The 15,700-nt window shown below is 56.8% G+C and overlaps 3 protein-coding genes across 3 annotated transcripts; 1 reads left to right on the forward strand and 2 right to left on the reverse strand.

Moving 5' to 3' along the window:
* Positions 1-1,709: 1,709 nt before the first annotated feature.
* On the reverse strand, positions 1,710-5,409 carry LOC117865476 (uncharacterized). Its single transcript, XM_034749688.2, has 11 exons — positions 5,176-5,409; positions 5,032-5,070; positions 4,718-4,809; positions 3,995-4,244; positions 3,697-3,816; positions 3,531-3,606; positions 3,227-3,435; positions 2,986-3,094; positions 2,752-2,844; positions 2,498-2,658; positions 1,710-2,408 (listed from the first exon to the last, which is right to left on the reverse strand). Exons 1-11 carry the CDS (start codon positions 5,338-5,340, stop codon positions 1,848-1,850), a joined length of 1,875 nt encoding a protein of 624 aa, XP_034605579.1. The 5' UTR covers positions 5,341-5,409; the 3' UTR covers positions 1,710-1,847.
* Positions 5,410-5,804: 395 nt separating this feature from the next.
* On the forward strand, positions 5,805-7,981 carry LOC117863194 (uncharacterized). The gene is made up of 2 exons (XM_034746811.2): positions 5,805-7,303; positions 7,401-7,981. Exons 1-2 carry the CDS (start codon positions 5,930-5,932, stop codon positions 7,743-7,745), a joined length of 1,719 nt encoding a protein of 572 aa, XP_034602702.1. The 5' UTR covers positions 5,805-5,929; the 3' UTR covers positions 7,746-7,981.
* Positions 7,982-10,743: 2,762 nt separating this feature from the next.
* On the reverse strand, positions 10,744-12,934 carry LOC117862946 (zinc-finger homeodomain protein 8). Its single transcript, XM_034746506.2, has one exon. It carries the CDS (start codon positions 12,017-12,019, stop codon positions 11,120-11,122), a length of 900 nt encoding a protein of 299 aa, XP_034602397.1. The 5' UTR covers positions 12,020-12,934; the 3' UTR covers positions 10,744-11,119.
* Between the last annotated feature and the right edge of the window lie 2,766 nt (positions 12,935-15,700).

Here is a 15,700-nt window from a genome sequence, read left to right on the forward strand (position 1 = left end):
GCCCTATGGCGTGGCTTCCTGTGGTTGGAAAATAAGCACGCCGTTAGTTTTTATCCTACCCCTTTTCGGTTATGTTCACTCGACGTTGAACGTTTTCAACTTAGGGACACAGCTTGTTTCCCGTTGTGTTTTATTGTCTGAGCTTCAGGTTCAGGTTCAAGTTCAGTTGACCGCAGGGAGTGATATTTTAAATCCAGTAAAACTTAGCTTCGAATTCAGCAAATGGCCTCCGAATTCATGGATACGGCCCTGCAGGCTTACCCTCGTGCAGCTGGTTCTCAACCGAACGCTGAATGACTTCTACCGAAGATACTCGGAGTGGACACTGGACACTGCTCACACCACTGACCAAAGTGGAAACCCCGGAAAAGCCGCGCCCGCACTCAGCCGCACCCCATCTGGCCCCGCTCCACGATTCCCTTTCCGTTCTCGGAGAAGCGCGGCCTCCGAGTGCGAGCCGTGTCCCCCGGGGTGGCCGACACGCGCGACCTCCACGGCGCCCAGCTCCCGCGCGCGCCGAGACGCCACGCCACACACGAGGTCGGCGTCGCGCACTCGCCGCCGGCCGGGGGTGACCGGCAGGCGCTCCGCGCTGCCGCTGGTACGTTCGTTCACGCTCGTTCTCCGACGTGGGTTGGACAGCGTGGACACTGGACAGCCACGCACGGCCGGGAGGGGATCGCCGGCTCGGCATCAGAGCCTGCAGGGGTCACGAGACAACTGTCCGGCCGGGCGCGGTGAACTCGTTTCCGGATTTGGGCAGTGACCACCGGCCGCCGGGTGCTCGTGCGCTCCAACTCCAGCTGCTTCCGTTCAGGTGGGTGCACGCGTGTGGCGCGGCGCCAGCAAGCGGACACGCGTTGAGCTGGCTTGCCACTCTGCGCGCCGCGTGTCGGCGGAGGGTGCCGGACGTGGCTGGGGACGACGGGCCGGGGCGGCGTGCCCGAGCACGAGCCGGCGTGAATGGCACACGTACCACGAGTAGGACGCCGCTCGCGCTCCCGATCGACGTCGTCGTCGGCCCTGGCGCCCGCGGTGTGCATGATGAGAGCAGCAGCATCTATCCCTCTGTCCCGGACAGGCCTTTGAGACAAGCCACGCGAGCACGTGGCACGCTGGTCACAGATGCTCTCGACTCGCGCGCGCCGCACGGCGCTGCACCTGTACAATGGTATCTCTCCGCCAGGAGGCGGCCTTCCACCACTACCATACCTAAAAGTTCGGTGGAGCCAGGATTTCTCTGGTCGCTTCTGCCGTGGCGTGGCGTGGAAGATGCTCGCCCCGGAGCTCCCCCTCGGCTACTTCGTTTCGCCGATGCGTTCGTGTTCGTGTTCACCGCGGCAGAGCTGCAGCTGGTGCCGCCCAGAGTGCGGAGCGTGGTGAGGCCGGGCTGGTGCAGCAGACGCCAACGGCCGCGTTCGGCGACGCCTTCCAACTTCAAGGGATTGATATATTTATTTTCGCGCCAATGAACATGTATTAAAGTGGCGCAGCGGAAGCGTGGTTGGCCCTAACCTTCAGGACCCAGTATCGAAATCTGGCTTTGATATTTTTCTTTTTCATTTTTTTATAATTTTTTGGTGCTTCTTAGTTTGTTTTGGATTGTCGGTCCACCTGGTGCACTACCAAATTGTTTCGAGCAGTAGCAGAATCAAAATAGCATCACCAAACCCTGTTCCGTGCTGGAGCTTTAGAGAAGCAAACGACAATGACAAAACCTGTCTGCATCCATGTTATTTGTAGTGCCACAACTTTGCAACGACATACATATCGACTAAACAAACCGCCAAAATTGATCAGCAACACGCTCAAGAACAAATTGTTACGAGTTACAACCACAGCCTAACCTAGTTGGAGGATGTCGATGAAATCTTGCTGGTAAGGAGAACAAGCAGGGCTACCGTTGCAGCAAAGCTCAGGGCCAAGCCGCACCACAGAATCGTGTCAACATTTAACCCTCTCCTAGTTACAAAGTTCACTTGCTGTTCCTGTCCTACCGATCGTGTTACAGCACTGCTTTCACTTGCTTTCGTTGACCCCTCTACGTTTCTCCTCACAAGCGTAGACTGGATTGCCTCCTGACGGTTAACATCATCAATGGTCTGGTGTGCATCGGGCGTATTCTTACATTGTTCAGGGCCGCAGTTTTGTACCACGTCAGAGCATGCACAGGTGCCACAAGAGTCAGCGCCACAACAATCAGCTTCCTCCACCTGATTCTGTCTGTGTTCTTTCTGCGGTACAATGCTGATTTGCTTAGGTGCTTCTCCTACTACAACAGATCCTTCTATTACCTCGCCGAATACAGACCATCGTCCAACTGATGTGATCCTCACAACCGCTGATGTTCCTAGCATGCTATCTGGGGCAATGACCAGCACCTGGATATATCCCTTGGTATGTCCCACCTGTGCAGCAGAAGATAATTTAAGGGTAAGCTTAGCATCTGGCATGAGCACCATCAGCAACTGGGTGACAAGAATTACTACGCACTTACCAAGTGAACACCATCAGTAGCTATCATGGTTACCCAGATTCGCTCTACCTTGCCTTCCATTCCTTGGTAGGGTGAAAATGATTCGAAAACAGAAGTCAGTTCACGACTCCGCTTCTTCACATCATTGCTTGGCACTTTCTTCATCCTAGCAGCAGGTGTCCCTGCAAAAACCATGCCATAGATGTACATGTAGAAAAGAATATTGACAGTTGCGACGTGTAATTATGAAGAACATTGGGCATGAGAAAATCTACCTGGTCTGGGGTAAAACTGTGATATGTGGACTTGAGGGAATTGATAGTCCTTTACAAGATTAACAGTCTCGGCAAAATCTTCATCAGTCTCACCTGGAAATGGCATGTCATAGTTCAGTGCAAACTATTAGCAGCAACATCTTTTATGGCATTCAATTCATAAAATATGGCTCAGATGCACTAATAAATGACAACTAAGAGCAAACTGCAAAACTGAGAACTTGTTTAGCGTACCAGGAAAGCCACAGATAATATCTGTCGCAATTTGCATTCCAGGGACAAGCTCACAGAGAGTGTCAACTACCTTCCTAAACTCACCAACAGTGTATTCACGATTCATTCCCTGCGATGTTCAATCATAGACTAAGTCAGATCCAGGGGCAAAGACTTGAAATAAGTTAAAAACAAAGAGTATTCATGTTGAATATTTGCTGCTAAAAAACTTTTCAAAACAATAGTTGAAGTTTAATCATACCGTTAAAACAGCATCGCTTCCAGATTGCACAGGAACATGGAGGAAAGAATAAACACAAGGATGACACAAAATGGCAGCTATCTCCTTCAAATGCTCTAGTATGAAAGGAGGGTTTGTCATGCCTATGCGGAGCATTGTGCTTCGGTCAGCAGGAAGCTCTGCAACAATTGCGTTCAACAGATTTGGAAGATTTGTACCGATATCCCTGCCTGAAATTTTGGAATTCAGAAGAAGTAAATTACCATGTCATTATCACATGAATCAGTCATACGAACATCCAGAAGGAACTGAACACCAAGATTACCATAAGCACCAGTATCTTCACTGCTCAACCATATCTCTCGGACACCTTCAGAGACAACAATTTTCACACGATCCACCTACAATAGATTGAAGATCATATGGTTTACCTGGAGTTTGAAGCAGCGGCAGGATTGCTCGACAATAGAAACATTATAAATAACACTTACCAAGCTGTCAATAGTATAGCTTCCCAAATGACCACGAGCATGCTTTGTCTTACAGTATGTGCAGGCGCCTAAACACCCCACGTTAATAGGAAGAATCTCAATAAACTTGTTCTTTCTTACCTGTAAGTATGGTTTTACTGAGTCATCAGAAATAAACTTACAGGATCTGTTAACTACTGAAAAGCTACTAGGACATCAATTTGCTTATTAAACAAGAACAGTGCACACCAAAGTGCTTAGAATACTGACAAGATACAAGTTTTGTGCTTAAGATAATGCACACAGTTATAACTTGTACCTTAGGTAAATCAAGTGAGGGCAGTGTTTTCCGACTCAACAGCCGAACCTCATGGCCTTTTAAGGTTTCCTCAACCACTTCAACAACCCGGTCTATCTGTTGCACTCCAATTATACTAATGCCTTCAAGCTCCTTGAGACCCTGGCTTCCTTGCGGTACACATCCAGCCACTACTAATGGTTTTTTTGCATTCTTGCATTTTGATATAAGGGTGGTCATCGCAGATTGACTAGGATTTTTCACCGTGCATCTGGAATAGCAGAAGATGTGAAGGCTAAGCTATATATAGTACATATTATTTTCAAGTTTGGTATTGCAATAAAAATGTGTAGTTTTTTTTCACCGTGCATCTGGAATAGTAGAAGTAAAGGCTAAGCTATGTAAATTTAATCTTTTCTTCAAGTTTGGTATTGCGATAAAAATGTGCAGGTTTTTTCACCGTGCATCTGGAACAGCAGAAGAAGTAAATGCTAAGCTATATATAGTTGATGTTCTTTCCAAGTTTTGTATTAAAATAAATCCCTTGTTCCTAAACATCAAAGGCCCCAGCTATTGTCAATGGGCATTTACTTTGTACCTAGATAGTACAGTTCACTGAATGCCTGAATGGCAAAGTACATTCAATGCTGCAAGTCCAGAGCCATATCAATTTGAGATTCTTAGTCATGTTAAATTCAGTTCATGTATGTAAACAATCAGCAAAACAGAAGAGAGGGATCATACGTGTTAATTAGCCACAAATCTGCTCCTTCGGGTTCTTCAGTAATAGCATATCCAAATGCCGAGAGCTGCCCTGACATGTATTCACTGTCACTCTGCAGAGCAAAAAAAAAAAAAAAAGGAAGACATGTTATATAGCATAAAGCAAAACCACTTCCCTCCCATAATCTCTGCATTTGCACTAGCCAATAGGCGCTAGGAATACGAAAGCAACACATAAATTATGCAGTATTTCGTACCAACACGATAACTAGCTTGCAAGCTTGCGCAACAAAAAAGAAAAGAGTTAGCAGAAAATAGTGAGGACGAAAGCTTGCCTGGTTATGTGAGCACCCGAACGTCTTGACGTATATCGTCTGCAACACCGACAGCACAAGAAACGGAGCGCACATCAGATCATACAGGGGCACACATGGATCATGTCTAGAAGCCCGCAATTGAGCGCGAAGTGATTGTATTACCTGCGTGCCAGGAATCCGGGCCTCGGGCTGGGGCGGTGTCTGCGCGACCCTGGACGACCGGCGCTTGGGCTTGACCGCGACCGTGGAGAGAGGGAGGCGGAGCCCCGGAGGCGCCCCGCCGCCGGAGAGGCCGGCCGGGCCTAGCACGTCCTCGATGTCCTCCATCTCCGGCTGCGGCTGCGGCGGCGAGTGGAGCCGAGCCGAGTAGGGTTTTCGCCTGCGGACCCGCCCGGTGACACGCGAACAGCCGCGTAGTGCGAGGCGACGGAAGCCAATTGGGCCTCTGCGCTGGGATCGTGGGCTTAATGGGCCATCAACACGAAGGCCAGGCCATGAAGGCTTTTCTTCGGTCAGCAGCGTGGGTTGAGGCCCATGTAGCGCGCATGGTAAAAGCCCATGCCCACAGGATCTCGGGCCTATTTTTTGCTGGGCCCTCGTGAGTCGTGACCGTGCCACGCAAATGGTCCGGCCGCTTTTCAACGGCCGACTACAAGGTCCCCAAGCGCGCGCGAGAACCCAAACCATGCCGGGCACCGCCGCGTGCCCGCGCGCGTGTCGCGTGCGGCCATGCCGTACGTGTCATCGCCGGCCTCGCCGCCCTTCCACGTGTAGAAAGGACACACCACGGCTTCGCCTTTGGGAGCTTCTACAACCATCGGCGGCCGCGAATTTAAGCTGTTTTGGCACGGCGGAGCACAGTAAAGAGACTACACACACTACTCGCAAGCTTAGCTCACTTCTTAGAACCAAGCGGATGCGTGCTCACCCAATGCGACACCGTCGCGCCGCCGCCATGATGAACGTCGTGGCCATCGGGCTCGTGCTCTCGACCTTAGCCGCCGCGGGGGTCTGGTCGCCGTCGCCCGCGCCGCCGACCCCGGCGGCACAGCAGCACGGCGACCACGTCGTCCGCGAGGGCCGCCGCGTGGTGATCGTCGAGTACGAACGCGAGGTCTCGGGCGAGGACGGCGGCCGCGTCAAGGTCAAGGAGACGCGCGTCCTACCCCCCGACGCCCTCGACGGCGTCGAGGACGGCGGCGGCGCCGGCGGGGTCGTCGATGGCGCCAGGGGCGTGGTCTCCGAAGCGGCCGGCAAGGCGGCCGGTGTGGCGGAGGAAGGCAAGGAGAGGCTGTATGACGCCAACGGCGGCGTCCTCGGCGCGGTCAAGCGCTGCAAGGACAGGCTCTGCGGCGCGGGCAGGAGAGCCGAGGAGGGAGCCAAGGACGCGGCGTCCCGCGCCGAGCACGCCGCGGAGGACGCGGCGAGGGGCGCCGTGGAGACGGTCTCGGACGCCAAGGACAGCGCCGAGAACAAGGCGTTGGACGCCGCCCGGCACGGGAAGGAGAGACTGAAGAGCGCCAAGGACAGGGCGTCCGACGCGGCGCGACAAGGGAAGGAGACGCTGAAAGACAAGGCGTCCGACGAGGCGCACCAAGGGAAGGAGACTGTGAAGAGCGCCAAGGACAAGGTCGCCGAGGCGGCCAGCAAGGCCAAGGAGAAGGCGTCCGACGTCCAGCACGGAGCAGCCGAAGCCGCAAAGGGCGCGAAAGATCGGGTGTCCGAGGCGGCCAAGCACGCCAAGGAGACCGTCCGGGGCGCCAAGGACAGGGTCTCGGACATGGCCGAGAGGGCCGAGGAGTACGCGGAGGACGCTGCGGAGCGCGCGGCGGACAGGGTCGCGGAGGCCGAGGCGGCCGTGGAGGCGAAGGCCGGCGAGATGCGTCGGAACCTGACGGACATTGCGCGGCGGGCGCGCGGCGTGGCTTCCGACGCCGCGGCGTACCTCTTCCTCGCCGGTGGGGGGCCACGGGAGGCCGCGCGCGTCGCGACGGCCGTGATGCACCTCCTGGGCCTCGCCACCGCCTACGGCACCTGCGTGTGGGTGACGTTCGTGTCCAGCTACGTGCTCGCGGCGGCGCTGCCGAGGCAGCAGCTGGGCATGCTGCAGAGCAAGCTGTACCCAGTGTACTTCCGAGCCATGGCGTACGGTGTCGGGCTGGCGCTCGCGGCGCACCTGCTGGGCCGCGAGCGGCGCTCCGCCGCGGCGCGCGCCCAGAGCTTCAACCTCGCCGCCGCGCTGGCGCTGGTCCTCGCCAACATGCTGCTCCTCGAGCCCAAAGCCACCAAGGTACTAAGCGTGTGTCTTCGTGCGTGCTTAGGTATGTTTATTTCCAACGTTCGTTGCAAAGTTCTCTTAAAAAATTGACGCATCCGTACGTGAACAGGTGATGTTCGAGAGGATGAAGGTGGAGAAGGAAGAAGGCCGGGGACGTGACATGGCGGACATCGTCGACCCGCCGGCGGCCACCGTGGCCACGCCGGACACGAACGCCGCCAGGGCGGCCCGCCCGGAAGCAGCAGCTGCGCATACCACTCCCGTCGACGGCGCGGCGACGGCGAAGGCGAAGGCGGGCAACCCGGAGATGTCGAAGAGCAGGGTGGTGAGGCTGAGCAAGCGGCTGAAGCAGCTGAACGGCTACTCGTCCCTGTGCAACGTGCTGTCGCTGATGTCGCTCACCTGGCACCTCGTGCACCTGGCGCGCCGCATCAATACGGGCACCGCCTGCTAGATAAGATCAGTCCGTGTCGTGTCACGGCTTCACGGGGTGCTAGTGCTTCCCGGACTCGGGCCATCTTTGTGAATCTGACATGCATGCCGATCGTGTAGTTTTTCTTAGGGTTCTTGATGCGTGGCTGTAAGCCGCTGGTGACTTGAACGGCAGTAAGTCTAGTGGTAATGTCAGTGTCAGTTGTATCCGGTGCTAGGAGTAGCTTGTAGTAACATGTGTGCAAGTTAAATCTGCAAGTTTTCAGTTTAAGTGTTTGATGGCGCGCCTTCGAGTGGCGACGATGTTTACTTGCAGAACGATTTCATGTTCTAGTTTACTTGCCCGGTAGCCAGCAAAGGCACGGCTCGTTACTCGTAGGCTCGTAGCTGCGATTTTGATGTGATTTGGTTTGCCCTGGAGCCCTCGGAGCCGCCTCCTACTCTTTGGTGCCCTCCGTTCACCGGCGACCGTCCCGGTGGCAAACAAATTGCACCGGCAAATATTCTTCTTTCGATGGAAGGCAAATACTCTTTCTAGACTTCCTCTTTTGGAAGACAGCCCAGCCCAGCCCAGCCCAGCCCAGTAGGCTGACGGGGTGCGCTAAGCTTTAAGTGGGCCCTCGGTCAATTGTTAAAGCCTGGTATTGGGCTTCGGAGTGAGTGTTGGGCCATCGTCAATGGTTAAAGCCTGAATACCTGAATCACCCTTACTGTTGACAATCCGGCGACAAACAGCCTCTGTCGTGTATCATACATTACTTTTCATGGTATAAAAAAATCATACATCACTTTTTTGCTAGTAAATGCTATGTCGTGTCGTGCATATTGGATTGTCCCCGTTGCAGTTACAGACTGCTCCATTCGTCATCTTGTCACACCGGCGTACTGCTAACGGACACAGATGGACATGGAACTGTGATGATGCGTCAACAGCTCCTAACGGGTCATGTTGAACGGAGCTGTGAATTGTGATGACGCATCGGCAACGCTTACCAGCAGTGGGATGGCCCATTATGAACTGAACCATGCATATCCAGGAGACCAGGAGATAACATCCTCAAACAACTTGCCAGCAGACATATTTGTTGAACTTCGTTTGCTCTACTTATTTTGAACTCAGCATGCATAAATTTTACCAGATTTCAACTCTATGATAGCCTCTGGATCTTATACGTCGTTTGTATTTTAGGAAAAAATGCCCCACCATTTTCTTATGTTAGTATTTGTTGCATGGGTTTTTGGAGTTGCTAAATTATTAGGCTGCCATCTGCATTTTTTTTTGAAAGTACTGTTTAGCTATAACAAGCCTTGCAATTTACGTTTTTCCTCCCATAGGGAATGGACTCTTTTTTCTGAAAAACATAATTTAAGTTATTGTAAAAACTCAATTTTTGTCATGTTCTTTTTGTCTCGTACCACAAAACTCTGGTTGATCCCGAACTGTTTTTCGGAAATAGGAAACTTTTCGGTGGCATTGTTTATTTCACTAATACCCGTAGTGTAGGTTGCTTGTGCCCAATTTAATTCTGTGAGAACGGTTACGATCGGAATGGTACGATGATCAAAGTACCAGACATGTCCAAATTTGATTTTGAGTTCATGGCTCGACTCCAAGAAGCCCTTTGCCCCGAACCCAAGTTGTGCGTGCGTGCGGTCATCAGGCTTTTGCTCTCGCCCTACGGAGACGATGACGAGCGGACCCAGCCTAGCTGCTCACTGCTCACTGCTCACCACGCGATCAGCCTGCCACAGGCATGTGCTCCGCACGCACGGCGGCACAGGGCCTGCGCGCGTTCTGACTCCAGACGTACTCCCCGACTGGGCGCTGGGGGGTTGTTTGGAAGCCTGGCCGTGGCCCGCCCTCGTGCTTGAGCGTCAGGCGCAGCCGCACGGCCGACGAAACGCGCGCCCGTTTTGGTGTGGTACCAGCAGACCCTCGTCACATACTCACATGGGCACGCGACGGCCGACGGAGGCGCCTTCCTGCACGGCCGCGCCATCATGGGGTTGGTTCCCTTTCCCTCCCCTGCGACCACGCTTGAGAAACCGGCGCATGGGCGCAGGCGCCACCACCGCGCGCCGCCGCCGTGACCACGCCGCGCCATCTGACCGGAGGCCGCGAGGCCGTCCCGGTTGTCCTGTGGCCCGCGGCGAGAGGGGGACAGGACGGAGGGCTGCTAGCCTGCTACAGCGCTAACGGATGTGGTTGAAGCTAGTCCACACGTCCTCAGGACCATCAGCTCTTCCCTAGCTCCAGCTCAAGCCTAAGCCTAGGCAAAACCAAGATCACGGCCACCGAATCCTCGCCCAAGAACGACCGGTCTCCTACCACGCCAACAGCGGGGGGGCTCGCCGCGTCGGCGCTGCGACGTCCCAACCTCACAGGGCTGCAGAGCGGGAGCGACACAACCCGACGAGAGATCCGTGTCGGATCCTGCCCCGCACCGAAAGCCCCCAGCGGCGCTGGCCGGCCTAAGAGCCGCCCATCATCACCCCTACACCTTGTACCCATCGGGGCGCCGGTCCGGGCGCCCCAGGCGACACAGACACGCGCCGACAAGACTACTCGCGAGGGACGAGACGCGACGCGGCTCCAGCCACCCCCACAGAAAGACACGGCCGGCCCCGCGGCCGCGGCAGCGCGACCAAGCACCGGCGAACCAGCGGAAAAGCCAGGCCAGGGCCTGCGGGCACAGGCGCGCCGCACAGCCCAGGCGCCGGCTGCCGCCGGCTCCACCAACGCCAGCCTGCCAAGCCACCGCCGCCGCACCGCGGCGCGGGGCGCAAATGGCAACAAAATATCAGGCCGCTTTGGGAAGCCTCCACCCACCGATCCCGAAGCGCGCACGCACCCCTCCTCCCAGCCACAAACAAATGTGGCCGCCGTTGCAAATAATAGCGGAGACTAGACAAGAACAATGCGATTATTTGTCAGTATCAGAAAAAAAAATGACGCGATCAGATCAAGATCAAACCAAAATATCAGATCCTTCCAAAGACCAAAGGAGATTTCCGAGCACTGACTCCGAAGCATTTCAGGTGGATATAGCATTACTCAAATCATTAGTCACTGATGATGGGTACGATTAGGATGAGACAGTAGTGCAGTCTACAGCAGAGCCTAGAACTAGAATACTCCAATTAAGCGGCGGCAGTAGGGAGAAAATGACGGGTGTGCCCTCCGGCACGGACGTACGGAGCGGCCGCGTCACGGGGGGCAGGAGGTTAACATGAGCACGAGGGGGTGGTGGTGGTGGTAGCAAGCTGGAGTACTGCTGAGTACTGGCTTGCCGACAGTTACCTAGAGCTAATTAATTGCTAAACCCTAGGGATTAAGCGGACGGAGTTCATTAGCGCGCGGTGGAGAGGAGAGAAGGAAAGCGCCCTCGATCTGGCCTAGACACTGATGGGGGACGGGGAGGGGGAGGAGACGGCGGCGCGGGGCGGGGAGTCGTCGGTGTCGTCGTCGTCGCCGTCCCCGTCACCGGCGACGCCAGCGCCGGTGCCGATGCCTGCAGCGGTCGGGTTGATGCCGATGCCAGCGGCCGCGGGGTTCATGCCGACGGCGGAGGTTGGGGAGGTGGAGGCGAGCTGGTTCTTGTGGTTGTGCATCCACACCTTGAGCACCTGCCGCTTGACGCCGATCTCGTCGCAGAAGCGCTCCAGCTCGCCGTCGTCGTTCCGCTGGATGCGCCACCCCTGCTTCTCCGCGAACTCGCGCATCCGCTCCTTCTGCTCCGGGGTGAACTTGGTGCGGAACCGCTTCCGCCCGAAGCTGCCGCTGCCGCCGCCGCTCCCGCCGACTAGGCCGAGGCCCGCGACGCCGACGCCGAAGTCGTCGGGCCGGGGCGGCGTCTCGGACCCGGAGCGCGCGAGCCACGGGGCGGCCGCGGCGTTGGGCACGGCGTGGTACGGCAGCGCGAGGTGCGGCGCCACCCCGGCCGCCGGCACAGAGGGGAGGAACGCCTGCAGCGCGGCCTGGTGGTGGTGGTGGTAGTGCGGCTGCGGCGGCGCGGGCAGCGCCGGCACCGGCGGGCGGAAGAAGAAGGGCGCCGCGCCGCCGCCGCCGCCGCAGGATGAGGAGGAGCCCGCGGCGCGGCGGTGGAAGCTGCGGTGGCACCCGCAGGCCGCGCACTTGAGCGAGTCCGGCGACGACGGCATGTACTCGCCGCAGCCGTCGAACGCCTGCCCGCCCATGGCCGCCGCGTGGTTGCGCATGCACTCCTTGTACTTGCCGCCGCCGTCGCCACCGCCTCCAGCCCCCTCGTAGGGCACCAGGCTCAGCTGATCCATCATGTCCCAACCAACGATCCCGGCGGTGGATGGTGGTGACGGTGCCCTCGCGCTCGCTGGGGTGCTTGACTGCTCGTGTCTCGTCTCCCCGGCCTCCTCCCGGTCTGCGTGCGCTCGGCTCTACTACCAGGCTATCGCTTTCGCAGGAGCAGCAGCAGCGACCATCTCGGGAGGCAGGAGCGCGGCAGGGGTTTTTTATCCGCGCGCGGCGGTCGCTGTCAGCCGGCCCCGTGCCCGGCACGAGTACGGCGGTTATTAACCTTAACCGCGGTTGAAGCCGGTGGCATTAGGCGGCGAGGCGACGCCACGTGGCGGCCGGGCGCCGCTGATCCCGGGCCTGCGCCCGCCACGTGAGCCAGGGGGTGAGGTTTTTCGGTCCGGGAAGGCTCGTGTCGAGCCGGCACTGGGCGGCGCGGTAACAGTGACGACGTCCGTGCCGGGGTTTCACCGCGGGGGCCCGCCACGTTCGGGCGGCGGTGGGTGGTGGTGGTGTACGGTGGCGAGGCGTCAGACGGTGAGGTTTCCGGCCGGGTGGTGGGACTGCTCGGACGGACGGACGGACGGCCCTGATGCGATCGGACACGAGAGAGGCGGGGAAGGGGAGGTGAGGTATGGGCTAACTGCCAGGCAGGCGGGCTGCTACGTCCGTCCGTCGTTCGTCCCTGGGCAAGGCCTCCGGATCTTCTGCGCCGTGCGTCGAGTGGGCCCTCTCGTTCTCTCTGACTCTCTCTCTCTCTCACTAGTCACTAGCGATGAATCAGCATGCATCATGCATGATCCGCGCGGCCTTGCAAAAGCCAAGAGCGTTAACTGACTCGTGATCAGCACGGGACCCGATCAATTAGTACACGTCGCCGATCTGTGCGCGTCCGTCCACGCGTGACGGCACGGCATTACCCCCGCCGCGCTCGACATCTCTGACTGCCCGAGTGCCCAGCCTGACCTCATCTACCATCGCTAAGCGGCAGCGCGATAAATAACACTCCCCGTTCATTCATGGCGATCACACGGCGCTTCGCACCTGCATTGATCATACCCCCCCCCCCCCCCCGGGTCGTCAACACGCGCGCACGGTACCGCTGCCGGAACGGGACGGGGGCAGGAGACCACGGCCGGACGGGAGCCCGAGGCCGCTGAGCGCAGTAAAGGCATGGGGATATGCTGCGTCCGTGACATGGCGCAGTACAGGTACAGATATCCCCCCCCCCCCCCCCCCCCCCCCCTCTCTCTCTCTCTCTCACCCACCCCAGTACAGTACTGTAGCACGCTAGCTCTAGCCGCGCTCGATTGCTCGTGCATGCATGCGTCCGGACTCCGGCTATGTCCCGTCGGCTCGGCCGATTTGAGACGCGTGGGTGGATGGATGGAGCTAGTCAGCTAGAGCCTGGGTCGAATCGGAGGATCGGATGCTCCCCGCTCCCTCTGCACAAGAGCACAAGGGCCGTCAGTTTGCTGCGTCCGGTCGCGTCGCCCCGCGTAGGAGTAGGCAGTTGGTGGTAGCAAATGCGATGCCTATCTCGCACGGATATTTGCCGTTCACGGGCGATGACTCACCTCAGTCACCTACGAGGGTTCCTGATCCTTGGGCTCGCGGGGTGGTGGACGCAGGACGCTGGACGGTGCGCGCGTGGGGTGGTGTCAGCGGCAGCGGCAGGTGATGGAATCGGGCCGGCAATTAATGGCTCGCGCCCATGCGCCGTCCTCTTTCCTCAATCCTCACTTCCTCGGAGAGGCAGCAACGGCTGCCACGAGCGCATGCACGGCCACGGCGCCCCCGAGCGTGGTCACTGTTCGCGTGCGCGGTAGCGTCGCTACAGTATTAGCACACAGAAATCAGGCTGCCCCGCAGATGAGCGACCGGTTCTTATAGGCCATCAAAGTGCAATGCAACCGCCTGGGAATCAAAAGTTCAAAACCAGGCGGACAGGGACTGCAAAGAGAATCGCAGCGATAATGGAGCGAGCAGCGCTGTCACTACACCCCCGGAGTCCGGAGCAGCGGAGACACGGCGCTGCGGCACGCGGTCCGCGGCACGCGGGCCACGCCGATCAGATCAGCAGCCGGATGGAGACGGGGCAGAGGCTCCCCTGTTGCAGCGGCAGCCACCAGCCAGAGCCCAGAGCCAGCCTCTTCTCCTCCCCAAGCCTCGTCCCGTCCGGTCCGGGGGCGTCTAGTCTCCCTCGGCTCGGCTCCCGTCTCGTCCGCCCCTCGCTTTACTGCGCGGTAGCCGCTAGCTTTCGGTTTTTGTTCGCTTGTTGCGATCAAAAAGGCTGCCCGCGAGCATCATTTCGCCACCTGCTCGGCTGCTGCTCTCCGCTCCCCCATTCCCTTCCGCGCCTGCGCGAGCTTGCTTCCAACACTGACGGACGGATTGACAGAACATGAGCCTTTGCCCCCCCCCCCCCCCCCCCCCCTGCCTGTGCCTGCCCATTCCCCCTACCTGACCCTTTCCCCCACGCAACTGACCTGAAGCAGCAGCGGCGTAGCAACTTGAAGGGCTATTTTTCAAAAAAAAAACTTGAAGGGCTGCAATGACTGGTCACTGCGCATGTCTCGGAACTTGGGATGACCATCATCGAAAGCGCAATGCTAAACTGTAGTACACTACTTACTGCAATCGTCTAATCCTGGGTTCCTGGTGTTACAGACAAAAAAGAAACACATTTCGTCAACATAATTTGGGGTTTAGCAAGTGGATTATTGACCTTTCTTTCTTTCGGCTCAAATTTCTGGCTTCGAATGATTTGTCTATAGTAGCTAAAGTACAAGTGATTTGCTCATCACTTCATCTGTTTCTACCATCTTAAGACACGGCTTTTAACATCCTTCGAGGAGGGTATGAGAGCTCTAAGTACCATCCAAAATGATACCGTGTTCTGTGTTTCGGTGTTCAATGCTAGCTCTTCCGTCGTCGTCTGGTCGAGCGAGGGGTAGGCCGGTACTCGTCCTTTAGTCAGCTTTTTATTTTATTTTTACTATTTTTAGTTCCAACTACATAGGTTTGGAGGAATATTGACTAAAAATTAGGTCTCAAGTTTAATCATGTGATCCAAAACAGGACCTTAGACTGAACCCATCCAGTCGCTCTCGGTTCCAAAGGGGCCAAAAGCAGACGATGGAAGGACTTCGGACTGTGCCCTGTACAAACACAGGGCAAGAGCTCCTACAATCTCCGCTTGTTTGTAATTTCTCCTGTCCCCCCTGGCTTCTAACAACGGTCAAATGTTTTGCGGCCGCACGGAGTCAGAAACAGCCATGATTAACCGGTGCACCGAAGCCCAACCGGGATTCGCAATCGCCACTGCTCGTGTCGCAAATTGCAGAGTAGAGCACCTTTTAGCCTGTCCGCCCTTCGCGAGTCCAAGACAGAATTATAATCCGCTCAGCCTTTTCCTTGTGCTCCTTTCTTTTCTTTGAACGAACGTTCATGTAGTTTCGACTTGCCTGTTTTAACACTGCTGGTTTGGTCTGCACTATCACACTGTACTTGCATTCAGTCATGCTCAACTTCCACCAACCTTATCTCATCCATCCAAACCGCTATCGGGGTACCACCAAGCGCGTTCTTTGTACATGAAAGCTGCAGTTATACATGAGCACATGAGCCAAGGAGATAGATACACGCATGTAGCACGGAACGGTGCGCATAAGATGTCCGGGCAATGCCGTCCTCCAGACGCAGGA

Source organism: Setaria viridis, chromosome 7, assembly GCF_005286985.2.
Source record: "Setaria viridis chromosome 7, Setaria_viridis_v4.0, whole genome shotgun sequence".
NCBI classification, from domain to species: domain Eukaryota; kingdom Viridiplantae; phylum Streptophyta; class Magnoliopsida; order Poales; family Poaceae; genus Setaria; species Setaria viridis.

Bases quoted from the DNA above. Each gene is read 5' to 3' on its own strand.
- LOC117865476 (XM_034749688.2), bottom strand. From the start codon at position 5,340: ATGGAGGACATCGAGGACGTGCTAGGCCCGGCCGGCCTCTCCGGCGGC. The intron at 4,810-5,031 runs GCAAGCTTTCGT...TTTGCTCTGCAG, and splicing joins TCGGGTGCTCACATAACCAG to AGTGACAGTGAATACATGTC. The intron at 3,607-3,696 runs GTAAGTGTTATT...AATCTATTGTAG, and splicing joins GCTATACTATTGACAGCTTG to GTGGATCGTGTGAAAATTGT.
- LOC117863194 (XM_034746811.2), top strand. From the start codon at position 5,930: ATGCGTGCTCACCCAATGCGACACCGTCGCGCCGCCGCCATGATGAAC. The intron at 7,304-7,400 runs GTACTAAGCGTG...GTACGTGAACAG, and splicing joins TCGAGCCCAAAGCCACCAAG to GTGATGTTCGAGAGGATGAA.
- LOC117862946 (XM_034746506.2), bottom strand. From the start codon at position 12,019: ATGATGGATCAGCTGAGCCTGGTGCCCTACGAGGGGGCTGGAGGCGGT.